We start from the raw sequence: 15,011 nt of genomic DNA on the forward strand, positions 1-15,011 counted from the left end.
ATCTTTAATTATCTATTAGTAAAAATTATAAAAATTTAATATCTTGAAAATATTCATCGAAACAAATCAAAAAACATTTTAAATTACAACATTTACATTTATATACTTTTAAAAAAATATCATTAAAACAATATATATAAATAGTGTATTTAATCAAAAGAAATCTTATAAAATTGGAAAGTATTCCCATTCTACATCTCATTTCCTTGAATAAAAAATTGGGTCATGTTAACTTGTGCCCTAAGGGCACATGTTAAGCTACCTAAAAATAGAAATATAGCATTTAATGATACAAAGAATTTAATTTTTAGATAATTGAATACACCACAAGTTCAATAAAATTTTTTCCACATTTATCTTCTTAACATATGCCCTTAAGGGCACAAGTTAACATTCTCCTAAAAAATTCCATTTTGACAAAAATTAAACTGAAACAGTTGAGTGAACTAAAACCTAAAAAACGACGTCGTTGAATTGGTCATTCTCATTCTTCTCCACTTTTCCACAAAAAAGTACGAAAATTCCCCATTTTGCTCATCAAACTCATCTCAACAACACAAACCTTCTTCTCTCCCAAGATCCGATCAGATCCATTCAAATCCATCTTCTTCCTCTCTCAATCATCCCTTCCTTTCTCTCTCTAACTCTCTCTCTCATCAATTCACCGTTCAATTTCACCGTTTCCGATTCTATTCTCACAATCACCGTCGATTAGGGTTTCGTCGAAAATCTCATCGAAATGCACGGGATCGAGACTAACTGTTCGTGAATTTGATTTCCTGAAGTGCATGAATCTCTGGTGTTGCTTATGGTTCAATCGGAAGAAAGAAAAAGAAGAAGAAGAGGAAGAGGAAGAGGAAAATTGTAATTTCTTTGAACCTATGAACAACGACGAGGATATTTTCGGAAAAGCTTCTGATGATGGAGATGAATCCCAACCGAGAAATTTTGAGCCTAATTTTTTTCAAGATTTTGCTAAAGAATCGTTTGGTTCGTGGCCGGTTACACGGCGGTCTGAGGGTGAAAGTAGCTCTGTTAACGCCGGTTTAGTTCCGGTTTCCGGTCCGGAAAGTCCTGTAGCTGACGAGAACCGCGATTCGTCTCACAAGCGCGCTAAATTCTACAAGTGAGTTTTATTTCTTAACTTGAAATCATTTTTTTGTGAATTATATTATATATGCGTTTGCATGTGCATTGTTATGAGAAAATGTTGATGCGTTGAGAAATGAAGTGAAAATTGGCAAATTTTAGTGTATTGTGATGATGTTGATATGTTTGGTTGTGTTTTTTACAGCGAGGGTAACTTTGATGACCTAGCTTCTTCAAGTAAAGTGAAATACTCTATGGATTATGAAGAATTTGACGTTTCTCATGGACCTAATAATGTTGCTTGTTATGATGATTTTGCGTTGGGGTGTATTCATGAGGATGGTAATTGTGTGGAAAACGGTGAAGGGAATGATTCAGAACTAGAAGATCAAGAGGTTGTCAGGATGGATCTTACGGATGATCTGTTGCATATGGTAAGCGACGGTGAAAGAATTGTTTATGTGTCTTTTAAATGTATTATTCAGTGTCTTTTGATACATTGGTTTGATTTTGTTATAAAAAAACTCATTTTTCTCTTATGTTCACTTTCTCTCTACCTGTGAAATTCAGGTTTTCTCATTTCTGGATCAGACCAATCTCTGTAGAGCTGCTAGAGTTTGTAAGCAGTGGCGATCTGCTAGTACTCATGAAGATTTTTGGAGGAGTTTGAATTTTGAAAATCGGGACATATCTGAAGAACAATGTGAGCTTAAGTATATGTTGTGTATTATTTATGAATTTATTAGCTTTATGTTGTTGCAGAATACTTTTTAACATTCGATTATCGTTATTGGAAATTGGGGATTTGTTATTATTAGAAGTCCTGACTTTTGTAAAACTCAAAACCTTAATAGGTAAATGTGCTTATTGAAAGCTATATTTGTAATTACAGTTGAGGACATGTGTAGGCGTTATCCTAATGCTACAGCATTGAGCATATCAGGACCTTCGATTTATTCGCTCGTCATGAAGGCAATCTCTATGTTAAGGTAGATTATTTTGTGCGACATTGCACTGAATCTAGCCATCTTGGACTCCAGCTGATTGGTTTCATTATTTTCAGGAATCTTGAGGTTTTAACATTGGGAAGAGGACAGATAGGGGATGCTTTTTTTCTTGCTCTACCTGAGTGTTCTATGTTGAGAAAATTGAATATCAGTGATTCTACACTCGGCAATAGTATTCAGGAGATATCTGTCGTTCATGAGAGACTGTGCCATCTTGAATTAACAAAATGTCGTGTCATGCGAATACAAGTCAGGTGAATATGCCTCAAATGTTGACTGACACTTGGCTGTCACTTGGTTTATACGATAAAAAGTGATGGTTTATTCTTTTTTCAGGTGCCCGCAACTTAAAACTATGTCTCTGAAGCGCAGTAACATGGCACAAGTTGTGCTGAATTGTCCTCTTTTGCATGAACTTGATATAGGCTCTTGCCACAAACTTCCTGATGCTGCAATTCGCGCTGCTGCAACTTCATGCCCTCAACTAGTGTCACTGGACATGCGTAATTGTACTTGTGTCAGCGATGAAACACTGCGTGAAATAGCACAGCATTGTCCTAATCTTGGTTTTCTTGATGCGTCATACTGCCCAAACATATCTTTGGAGGTGTGCTTCAAAGTGTATACTTACTCTTTGCATATGTAGGATTCTATTTTGAACCAGAGTATCTGACTTTGTTTGACATGGTTGCTTTTCTTTTGAAGTCTGTTCGACTCCCAATGTTGACAATTCTACGGCTTCATAGCTGTGAGGGCATCACTTCTGCATCAATGGCTGCAATAGCACACAGTTCTATGTTAGAGGTATGTTTTGTCCCAGATATTGATATTAATGATGTGTCAGAATTCCCGAGTGTTACGATGAAAACATGATGATATCACCGCCAATGCAGGTTTTGGAGCTTGACAATTGTGGTCTATTGACGTCGGTTTCGTTGGATCTTCCTCGTTTGCAAAATATTAGATTGGTGTACTGTCGCAAGTATGTTTCTGCTTCATTTCTTCGATCCCAGAAAATTACTATAAATTTTATTATTGATCTTTGTCTTTTTCTGTTGCTTGTGCACTTGCTGTTTATGACAACACCCAATCCTTTTTCTTCTTATTGTTGCATCTAATATAATTTTTGAATGGTTTCCTTGGCAGATTAGCAGATTTGAACTTGAGGGCTATATCGCTTTCTTCTATACAAGTGTCAAACTGCTCTGTACTTCACCGGATCAATATCACTTCAAATTCACTTCAAGTATGTCTTATACTTATGTCTTGTTTTATTCCCCATTCTCATGTATTCTAGAGTATAGCCCTCAATGATGACCTTTGTGGTGATGCAGAAATTAGCACTGCAAAAGCAGGATAGCTTAACTACATTAGCACTGCAATGCCAATCTTTACAAGAAGTGGACCTCTCTGAGTGTGAATCTTTGGCAAACTCTGTATGTGATGTTTTTAGTGACGGTGGAGGATGCCCTATGTTGAAATCACTAGTTCTTGATAATTGTGAGGTACATGAACAAATATATTTTTTGGCATTTCCTTCTTGATTCACTTTCCAAAATTTGAGTATTCGTGAGCTATGTTTGTAGTATATTCTTGCAAATCAAATGGGTGTTTTCCTACTTTTGATTGTTTATTTTGCAATTCTAATCGTTTTTATAAATTATATAATCAACTAATCTAGCTAGTTGTCCCATAACTTATGAATTGAAATATTTCCTATGTTGTTATTTTCTATAATACTAATAATCAACTTATTTTATCTGTCATATTGTTGATAGTTTCTCACTTGAAGTTTCTGAAATGGTATTCTTACAAAAGTGGCAATCAGTTTAAAGAATTGCCGGAATTTGCTAATTTATTTGAAATTATTGCACGAATCATTAGTTGTTAATATATCGGTATTTCAATAAACCAATTTGATTGTAGTAATTTCTTTAAAAATATTTTAGCAGTGGAAAAAAATTTTGGGTTTACGTCTCAACTTCTCTGGTTGTATATGTGAGAGATTAGGTTTCTTGGAATTTCTGTGATTTTATGTTCTAGACACTTATTAATGTTTACACTGTTTATTCTAATCGGTGTTTGCTGCATGTAGAGCTTGACTTCAGTTCGCTTCATCAGCACCTCGTTAATCAGTCTTTCCCTTGGCGGTTGCCGAGCAATTACTACTCTTGAGCTTACCTGCCCTAATCTTGAGAAGGTCATTTTGGATGGTTGTGATCATTTGGAAAATGCATCATTTTGCCCTGTAAGTGATATTAATTTATTAGATACCTTATACCTTGGTTATTTCTTCTTGGCTTTTGAGTTGATCATTTGGTGAAATGTGTGAAATTGAAACTACAGAATATTAGTATAACATATTTTGTTTGTATTTAGGTATCTGCGTGGTTTCAGTAATAGTTTATATATTTGCAGTCGAAGAGTTTGCTGATGTGTTGGGGCTTTGTAATCGGGACATAGTTATCAGTGTGTTACGATACATTGGAATCCTTGATTCTGATAAAATTGAACCCATAGGCATTAGTAACAAATCACTGTTCGCATCTATTTTGACCACGAATCTCGTTTCATTCCGATGAATCCCAACTTTCCCCTGAAATTTGTGTAATCAACTAGTTTTTATTTACTTTGTTTAGCCAACCTTTCTTAGTAAGATTTGATTGTGATTTGGAAGGTCACGTCTTTTCATGATTTGAATCTAGATTTGATGCCTATTGGTGTACACGAGTCACGAAAAACTTGTTCATTTGAGTTTTAATGATATGATATTCAGTAGCTAAGCGGCTCTCTTTTTTCACCTGCTTCTCAGGTTGGTCTTCGATCTCTCAATTTAGGAATATGCCCAAAATTAAACATACTCCGCATTGAAGCGATGTTAATGGTCTCACTTGAGTTGAAAGGATGCGGTGGACTGTCTGAAGCATCCCTTAATTGTCCTCTCTTGACATCTCTGGATGCTTCCTTTTGCAGGTGATGCTTCATTTATTATTTTCTTGGTTATCCTGCTTGCGTATGGAGTATAGACTGATGTTTGTTGTTTTGAATTACAGCCAACTCACTGATGACTGCTTGTCTGCAACAACCCGTGCATGTCCTCTAATTGAGTCATTGATATTGATGTCATGTCCATCAATTGGGTTAGAAGGACTCTGTTCCCTGCATTGGCTCCCAAATTTAGCCCTGCTTGATTTATCATACACATTCTTGGTAAATCTGCAGCCTGTTTTTGACTCCTGTTCACAGCTAAAGGTAAATACTGTCATATTTTAGTTTTCATGTTTTTACTGTCATTTACAGTACAATAGTAGTGGAGAACCTCCTCCTCCCATCCCCAAAACAAATCTACAGAAGTGGTGGTTATTTAGTTTAATAAACCTAGTGAAGAGCTTATTTGTGCATATCTATTTAAATGCTTATATTAGTGTTTGGATATGGTTGGTAATAACGTGACATGTCCATTAATTGTTTTTATCATTATAAAACTCTAAAATAGCTTCCTGCTCCTGAAACAATGAAGACGCAGAAACTGACTGGAAAAAGGGAGATATAAGGGGACAGAAAAGAGTGAGAGGAAAAGTTGGCAAAACTACTAATATTATTTTGTTTAATGAAATGCAATGTTATTATACACTTGCTTACTCTTTCCTTGGTCCACTGGTTATGAAATGATGTATAACTTTTGTATAATTATTCTCCCTTGCCTTTTTATGAGTGTCATTCTTGTTTCTTGAAGGTATTAAAGTTGCAGGCATGCAAATATCTCACCGACTCATCACTTGAACCTCTTTACAAGGGGGGTGCTTTGCCAGCACTTCAGGAGTTGGACTTGTCTTATGGAACTTTGTGTCAGAAAGCCATTGAAGAGCTTCTTTCTTGCTGCACTCACCTTACACGTGTGAGTTTGAATGGCTGTGTGAATATGCATGATTTAAACTGGGGGTACAGTCGAGGGAAGTTTCCTGAGTTACCTGGAATAAGCATCCTATCCACCGCAAGTTCCTATGATAATATCCATGTGTCAAATGAGCAACCCACTCGATTACTTCAGAACCTAAACTGTGTCGGCTGTCCAAATATAAGGAAGGTTTTCATCCCATCAACCGCAAACTGTTCCCATTTATTATTTTTAAACCTTTCTCTGTCAGCTAATTTGAAGGAGGTTGATGTTGCTTGTCTCAACCTATGCTGGCTCAATTTAAGGTATTGCTTGCCTCTCAAATTAATGTGGATTGATTTCTGTCCTCATAACAGATGGTAATGTTTTGTCTTATCTGTTCAGCAACTGTTCGTCATTGGAAGTTTTGAAGCTAGATTGTCCGAGATTGACCAATCTATTCCTTCAGGTTATTATTCTTATCTGCGAATTTAAATGTATCCATGCATGTCATAATTGCTGTTTCTGTTAATCGTATCTTATTGTTCTGGATATACTTTTAAATTACTGTGGTAATACATTTATTCTTTTTTTTTTTACTCATGAGAAATGCTAGCGACACATTATAAAACGCATTCTTTTGTCTCGGGTTTTCTGACTCCTTTTCAGAAATGGGGTTGACCTTTGAGGAATATTGTCACCTGAAATAAATGCTAGAACCATATTGTCAAATTGGATCACTTAAATTAAATTGAGTCATTCTTGCAACCAATCCATTGAACCATTGCTGTGCTATAGTTATTTGCTTTCTAATATGTTCTATTGGTTGGTACAATTTGGATATTCTAGGCGTGCAATATTGACGAGGAAGCTGTTGAAGCTGCTATATCAAGATGCACTATGTTGGAGACTCTTGATGTTCGCTTTTGTCCTAAGGTGAGAGCTAATGTGTATAACATGTGATATGTTGATTTCAGTTAATGAACCTTTTTATTGCATGATGCAACACTTTGATGCTTGAATGTTTGTTCTTTTCATGTTCTTATATCGTTTATGGGGTATTTTATGGTGCTTTGCAGATAAGCTCAATGAGCATGGGAAGGCTCCGTGCAGCATCTTCTGGTTTGAAGCGTATATACAGCAGTTTGTCATCTTCATCAGCGTGATTTAGGATCTCAGAAGTTTTGCGGTGCTTGTTCACTTGGAGAGAAGGCACCCGCGACAATAAATCTGGTTATTTCCCAATGTATTGTAAATTGCTATATTTTTCATTGTTGTGTTTGTTTGGCATATAGAAATGAAGTTATCTTCATGCATTGCCACAATAAGTCATTGTTGTTCTAATTGTTGTAAATTTTACATTTCAATTTGTCGCGGCATATTTCATTCTGAAGTGGTCTGTCTAACCTTTCTCGTGTGAAGAATAGGTGTGTCTAATGCTTTTATATATACATTTTATGCTGTAAATTTTTGTGCAATGGATGCAGCATATTGACATTAATATTTTGATATTTGGAGTTTCTTGAACATCAATGCATGTTGACAATTATATTGTCTTTTTTTTGTTATGTGACGAATATATTTATTTTGATTCAATTTTAATACATGCACAAGATCAAATTGAACCACTGTGGCTTATAACTTATTTGAAGGAAAACCCCATCAACCTCATTCCATGTGTTATAACCTAAGTTAAAAATTAGCTTACATTCTAACGACCTTTATTCATGACATTAATGCGTTACATCAGTTAACATTTTCAATCTACATTCATCTAGAATAATTCTATTCATGTTCTACCTTTTGAGATAAGCATCATAACCTTTAAATATAATCCATCTTTCATTTTTGGAATAAAACGTCAATTAGGTCCCTCAACTGCAAAAATGTAATGCAGTTCTTTAATCATTTTATTCTTTCATATTAATCACTATTGCTGCACTATCACTCTCTTTTTGAAAGTAATTGAGGGGCTAAATCCTCGTCGTTAATTGCAATAGGTACAATGTAATATTCTCTCCTGTAACCCCTAGTTTTAATGCAGCCAATGGCGACAGTGTGTTACTCATGATTGAGAAATCTCTGAAGAGTCAAGTCTCAACCAATTTTTCCTCACCGGATGTTGCATTGACCCTTCTGTTAGTGCTATGCATGGATCCTCTTTTGTTCATTTATTTTATTGTTTAATCTAGACTTTGATTCTCTCTTTTCATTGATTAGAACTTAAGATACCAAAGAAGAAAAAGGACAGGTCTCCTCCTCCCCCTCCTATCCTAATCCTAATAACTGGGATGATACTCTTGCATGTGGGCTTACTAGTGACTGCTTGTTTTCTTTGGCCTCGGCGGAGACAGTTGCAGAGGTTGACGAACTGAATTGTCATATAACTTTTCAAGTTATTTGGAGTTAGAGGGACCTTAAAATTCAAATTTTTTTTTTTTTTCATATAACTCTGTCTGCTGTGTGGTGCCAACTGTGAATATCGAATGCATGGTTTTATGAACTATAGCGATGTTGATGATTTGTGGATTGGTTTAAATCTTTCTATGCATATTTCTTTTTTCGCAGCCTCAAATTGGATGATTTGTGGATTGGTTTATATCTTTGTGTGGAGAAAGCCGGAAAGATTGCTATTATAACTAAAAACTTGATCTTTAAATGTTAAAAATAGATGATGATTAATCACTCAATGTCAAAAATAAGAGGATTAACATGCTCTAGTATTTTGTTCACAAGTAACAGAAAAACAACTTCATGGTATCTTATACTATTACAATTTACAACACACCTTGAACATTCTTACAAAGATGCTTTACACTTCAAAACAAGAAAAAGAACAATAAGAATCATAACAATACCACCAGAAGAACCACCAACTCTATGAATCCAATTACGATCAAACCTTGTGAAGCTCTTATCCAAAAAAGCTGATATACCTATGACTAAAACCAATACAAAAAGCAACATAGGTAACCAAAAAACAACACTAATTGGTTGCTCATCATCTTCCAACTCACTCTCTGATTTGTGGTCTATGTAAAGAGGAGAAGCAACTGCTAGAACTACTAAGCTAATAGCTGCAACTCTCTCATAAGAAGAAATTTTGCTTCCTCTTCTATTAGCTTCAACTTCCATTCAGAAGATTTAGATGATAAAAATTAAGTTAAGTTCTCTAGAGGAAAAACTTTTGTGGTGTTAATTAAAATGTATGTATATATATGATGGAATTGCAACAAAAAATGCTAATGTGGTGAGTGGAATCTTGCTTTTCAAAGTAAGCACTAGCAAGCATCGGATTCTCATCTTGTAATATCGTGGGACATGAATAAAACCGAATAACGCAAACTATTTTAACTTTGATTTTTTTTTTTCTTTTGGAAGGAACTATTTTTTTTAAAGCATTTGAATAAGGTTGGTATTTGGGATTTGTGTTCGGGATGATAAAGGTCAGTTTGTACTTGTTAAAACCGAATGGTTTACTCTAATTTATGATGTGGATATTGACGAAGCTCTTGGTTTTCTTTCGGCTCTACAATGGGTTCATGAAATGCATAGGAATAGGATTGAGTAATTTTGGGTTAGATTCTTAGAAGAAAAAAAGAGTTGTTGATGTTTTTTTTTTTTAAAACCAAACAAACTTAATTCATATCATTAACTAATAAATGTTCAATATATAAGGGAATAATCTCAAATCTATGAAAACTAGCTCAAGCATTGGCCGCCCTAGCAAGAGTATCGGCAATCAAATTTGTTTGTCTCCTAACAAACTTAACCTCAAAGTTTACATAAGATGACAAAACAAGGATAATATCGTTAACAATTAAATTAAACTTTGAATTACCCCCGTATTCTCGAATGGATAGCGTCAATCAATAACTTTGAGTCGCTTTCAAATTGAATTCGCTCAAATCCGCGATGATTAGCCTCTTTCATAGCATCTAATAGAGCTCATGATTCCCCTTCCACTACAGAGTAAACAGGTTGGTGCCATTAAGTCAAGTCAGTCACAAACTATCCATTGGTATCTCGAAAACAAAGACCCATAGAAGTCACACCGTAGTTGACCCCTAATTGTTGATGCTTTTAAAAACAACAAGCGTTCACTAACAAGCAACAAGTTTTTATACTGTTTGCATTTGACACTTTTGGCTTTCTGGCATCAGAGACTGTAAACCTTCTGAAAAGAGTTCATAAGATCATGCATTGTAATGTTGTGTTGCTTAGGTCTATGAATATAGTTTTTAAAAGATTGAGTTTTGCTATACAAAAACTTTTAACGGCACAACTTATTGTCCATTTACCTTTAATTCATATGTAATTATCTTATATATAATAGGTATATATGGGTTTGGTCAAATCATTCGACAATATACCTTGTTCGGAGACAATCAAATGAGGTTCACTTTACCAATAGTAAGCACATCTTTAACTAGTTTTCAAATATTGATCGGTAGTCCTACTTGTATCGAGTAAAAAATAAAAAATAAAAAATCACAGCACCTTGTCAAAGAAAGTGCATTCAAAGAAGATCGTGCAAAAAGGCCTACATGGTCGAGTGCATCTTCGACTGAGACACTCCAAAATCTATTAAAACAGTAAAAACTCCTCAAAGCTCCCTCAAATTTCTCTTTAAATATAGTAAGCATGTGATTATATTAAGGGGTCTAAAGAGCAATCATCTAAAGACAAAGAGGTGGATCAGAGCCCCAATTATTAGATTGGGCCCAATGACTTTGGGCCTTAGAGCAGAATTAATTCCGACGTGGTATCCTTTACTAGTGCATTAGAAAAATCAAAGCAGCTTAGTTATTGCACAATATAATTGAGTTGGTTTATTTTAATATTTTCATTTTCTCAAAATAACAACAAAATTAACAGTGACAATTTGACAAATAACATAAGTGAGAAGAAAGGACTTATTGTTTTATTGGCCGACGGAGGGACCAGAAACTCAATATGGCATAGGTTTGTTTTAACAGATAAAATGACGTCTCATAATCTAAACAACTTTAACGGAAAAGATTGATAGTTAGTTGGTTCAGTAGTGATTGACGCTAAATTTGATAAGGATGACCACTGTTCAATCTCTCGCAACTGCGATAAAAAGGGGGCGAGAAAAGTTCGAGGGATATTCTCAGGCTAGATGGTCTAGCGCATGGACTACTTGATTCCCTAATATACCAAAATGTCTAATCGACTCTCTGATCTATCGATATGTCTAATCGTGTACCTCTCAAATTACCTAAGGTAATGTCAAACACCATTGAGATGTTTTCAACATAGTTTATGGGAGTCTCTGTTGCACCATTAAAGATTCTTAATAGATGATTTATTTTTGCATTGATTGCTAGTGACCGTGTTTTCCATAAGTATCTTTGGCCTCAAAATTCTGCAAATTTCCAGAAAACTAAAATGTTGTAGGCTGTGGAAGCTATAGGTATATAAGGTTGTCATCATCTAAAGTCCTTAATTACTCATATATGATTAAGTCAGTCTTCAAAGTTTATAATGTTGTTTCCAAACTTGACGCCGAGATGAGACCCAAACCATATGCAACACATTTTAAGGCAATTCATCAACGCATCTTGTAAGGTCTATATCTTATATCATTACATTACATCTTGTAATGGTCATTTAGATCTTTATTTAAAGTGTGATTAAATAGATTTTTCAAATAAAAGTTATTTTACAAAACAAACCAAATTATATTTTAATATTATAATATACTCATGAGAGCTGAATGAGTGCATCAATATCATAATATTATGAAGAACAATTATTATTTTTATTTATTACAGTATGTCATAAGTACGAAAATTTTATTAATAGTTAGCTGTGATTAATTTCTATAATGGAAACTATTTGAACCAAATATAATGTTTGTTGAAGAAAATTATTATTAATACTATAAATTAAAATATCCAAACTTTATACAGTACAAAATTAGAATTCAGAATGTACATGTGTAATAATCGGAGAATAGATTCTCTCTATTTAATTTTTCTCATGTTACTTAATTTCTTTAATCTCAACCTTTTAATTCACTTTTTTCTTTTTTTTTTCTTTTCTCTCTCCATCAAATCAATGGTTCAAAAGAAAATTTATCCTAACTTAACATGACAAAATCCACTCTCGTAACAATCTTATCTACCAATATGTGAATTCATTACACTGTACTATTAGACTGGATTGGAGTAAATTATACGGGGTATAAAGTAAAATAAAAAATGCAAAAATAAATAAATAAATAAATAATGCATACAATCATATCCTCTCTCGAAGTGGGATGTTATTCTTTTGGGATCCATTTCCACACAGGGAAATCAATTTATTAAGTATTACTATACTAATTCTAAAATACATCTGCAGCCTGAGATGTAGAATTATGGGACCCAAAAAACTTTAAATGTCACATTTAATAAGCACGTGACTAGGAACAATGGTTGCTTGTTGTTGAACTAGGTTAATTGTATGTTTTATAAACTCATGTCGATGTCAACTCGCATTTGATATGCGATTTTTTAACAAAATCCTGCATGTTCAGGACTATTGGGCTTAATGCGTGAATATAAATGTGGTTGGCCCAATAACAGGTGTGATGAGACCATGAGTTCACTAAACATGTGGAAAGTAACTTATAAAAATGCACTAAAATATTTTGGATGAAGATGTTTTGAGTCCAACTTGAAGTCAAATTCACATTATAAGAAGCATCCATGAGCTGATATGTGGTCTAATAATATTGGACAAAAAAGAAAATAATTAAGTCCATTTTTTCTTAATTTTATATGTAATTTTCGTTTTTGGTATTGGGATTATTTTTAGATGACATTTAGTTGCTCCCTAAGCTCTATTTTTTTTTCCACCACCAGTTTAATCTAGTTTGTGGGTCAGTTCTAACATCAAGTGGTTACAGCCTCCTCCCGATCGCAGTTGCGGGGATCGAGCTCCCTAAGCTCTCTAGATGCTTCATAGTGGTGCACTAAGTAATTATAGTGGCTAGTGAAAATTTATAAGCATGTTAGTGGTCATTTTCGAAGGCCTGTGATGAATGTATGATAGTGAACAATAAATTCTACTATGTAAGGATAGACTATAAATAGGGCTCCTTTTTTTTTGAAGAAGATAAATTAGCCCACCCAAATTGGCGCCAGAGAGAATCGAACCTCAGACCTCAAGAGGAGCACACTCCCAAGTCCAAAGTCAATACCTATAAATAGGGCTCCTATGTACTTCTCAAAGGACAGCTTGAAGTTTAATATAATTGAGAGTTTTCTATTGTGAGAACTTTTCTTTTGTTCTTGAGATAAGAACTTTATAGTGTTGATTCTACCGGTAGCTCGCGGTTAGAGTCGCACTTTGTTTGATAACTGTAGTTCTACCGGTAGGTCGCGGTTAGGATCGCACTTTGTTTGATAACTTTGGTTCTACCGACAGGTCGCTGTTAGGGTCAAATCCCTCTTTTAATTGCTAACTTTGGTTCTACCGGCAGGTCGCAATTATGGTCAAGTTCTTATACCTGTTTTTCAAGATGATCCTAAGCAGTCACTTATCAAGGTGACTTAACTATATAAAATTGATTTGTAAGGTGAGAATTATCTCTTGTGTATAAACTCATATTCACGCTAACTCACATGTGATGTAAAACCTTAACACAAATTTCTCACATTAATAAAATCTTAGCACAAACTTGTTAAAATTTTATGAAAATGTGTGAATAAAGCATTGAAAATTGAAATGTATCACTTTTTGAATAAATTATTTCATTTAATGAAATGCTTAAAGAGTGTCCCGGAAAAATTATTTAGCAAGATACATAAATTATTCTTACAAGAGAATCTGATAAAAAAATGTTTGATGGTGTGAAAAATTAGCACAATTAATGTCGGAGATGAATGATGCACCCCAAGGTGCCACACTGGCCATTAAACATGCCAACACAATATCATTTTTTATTTTTTGGTTTAGAGAATTGTAGGTGAGGAATTCGATATTTAAACTCCACTCTTTTTATAATATTTATAGTAGTTATCAATTGAATTATCCTTACAAGACATCATTTTTATAGTTTGTGCATGTGACTCTTTTGTATATGAAAAAAAATTGTAGATACATTTTACTAACAGTGAGACGGAAAGAGATTTTCTCTCATAACATTTTTTTCTTGTAAAATCTCTACCAATTTTTAATTAGCACTTGCAGTTTTCAATTTAATTATAAAAAATAAAATGAAGGGTCGATGAGCACATTGGACGAGGTCCAATGAAAACTACGCATGAGACAATCATCTTTTGCGAGTTACCCGAACGATCTATAACTCCATGAGTAATGAATTCAAACGCAAATGAGTATTGATTATATTTTTGTAATAGAGTTTTTTAATTAAGAATGAGAAAATAGCAATAAATTGTCTTTAATTGATTTCTACTGTTGAAGAAGAGGTATGACGTGGAAACATAGAGAGGAAAGCTAGATGAGCTAATGATGGAGAGGTTTTTGTTCCTAAATAAGGAACATGACTTAATACAGGGAACAGTAGTGGATTATGAAAGCTCTTTACAATATCTTATTTTGGTACAAAAAGTAACAGTAACTAAATTAAAAACTTAGGATAAAAAAAAAGACAAAGTGTCATAAAGTATAATAAAATTAAATGTTAGAGTTTAAAGAGATTGTCGTGTTGTTTGGATAACGAAATTTCTCCTATAGACTTTGGTAAAATCGTTGGGTAACAATATTAATTGAAAGAGAAAAATACATGCAGATGTGAAAACGACCTATTTCGATTATTGATAGCAACGTTAACGGCGTCAAAGAAAGGTACTACCATTTGTTTAGCCTCAAAGATTCAGTCAAGAAAAGGTTCTGAGTTTAAATTTCGATAGGTTTTTGGAGGTGGTGCTGTAAATGTAAATAAATTTATAAATGTTCTTTTTTAGCCGTTCAAAAAAAAAAATTATAATTTTTTTTTGTCATGTATTTTAGTAGTTAAAAATTTCACCTATAAGATGGATAAGTAGTATGACCGGAGTTTGAAT

The 15,011-nt window shown here is 34.0% G+C and overlaps 2 protein-coding genes across 2 annotated transcripts; one reads left to right on the forward strand and one right to left on the reverse strand.

The window, feature by feature from the left end:
- Positions 1-399: 399 nt before the first annotated feature.
- Positions 400-7,474, forward strand: LOC123916573 (F-box/LRR-repeat protein 15). Its single transcript, XM_045968056.1, has 17 exons — positions 400-1,126; positions 1,295-1,523; positions 1,660-1,792; positions 1,982-2,078; positions 2,153-2,350; positions 2,433-2,703; positions 2,802-2,900; positions 2,990-3,078; positions 3,243-3,342; positions 3,431-3,601; positions 4,192-4,344; positions 4,909-5,069; positions 5,150-5,348; positions 5,833-6,299; positions 6,379-6,442; positions 6,823-6,909; positions 7,053-7,474. The coding sequence occupies exons 1-17, from the start codon at positions 789-791 to the stop codon at positions 7,137-7,139; spliced, it is 2,943 nt and encodes a 980-aa protein (XP_045824012.1). The 5' UTR covers positions 400-788; the 3' UTR covers positions 7,140-7,474.
- A 1,195-nt stretch (positions 7,475-8,669) lies between these two features.
- On the reverse strand, positions 8,670-9,248 carry LOC123916583. Its single transcript, XM_045968066.1, has one exon. The coding sequence runs from the start codon at positions 9,106-9,108 to the stop codon at positions 8,773-8,775; it is 336 nt and encodes a 111-aa protein (XP_045824022.1). The 5' UTR covers positions 9,109-9,248; the 3' UTR covers positions 8,670-8,772.
- Between the last annotated feature and the right edge of the window lie 5,763 nt (positions 9,249-15,011).

The sequence above is a fragment of the Trifolium pratense genome, linkage group LG1 (assembly GCF_020283565.1).
Source record: "Trifolium pratense cultivar HEN17-A07 linkage group LG1, ARS_RC_1.1, whole genome shotgun sequence".
Lineage (NCBI taxonomy): Eukaryota > Viridiplantae > Streptophyta > Magnoliopsida > Fabales > Fabaceae > Trifolium > Trifolium pratense.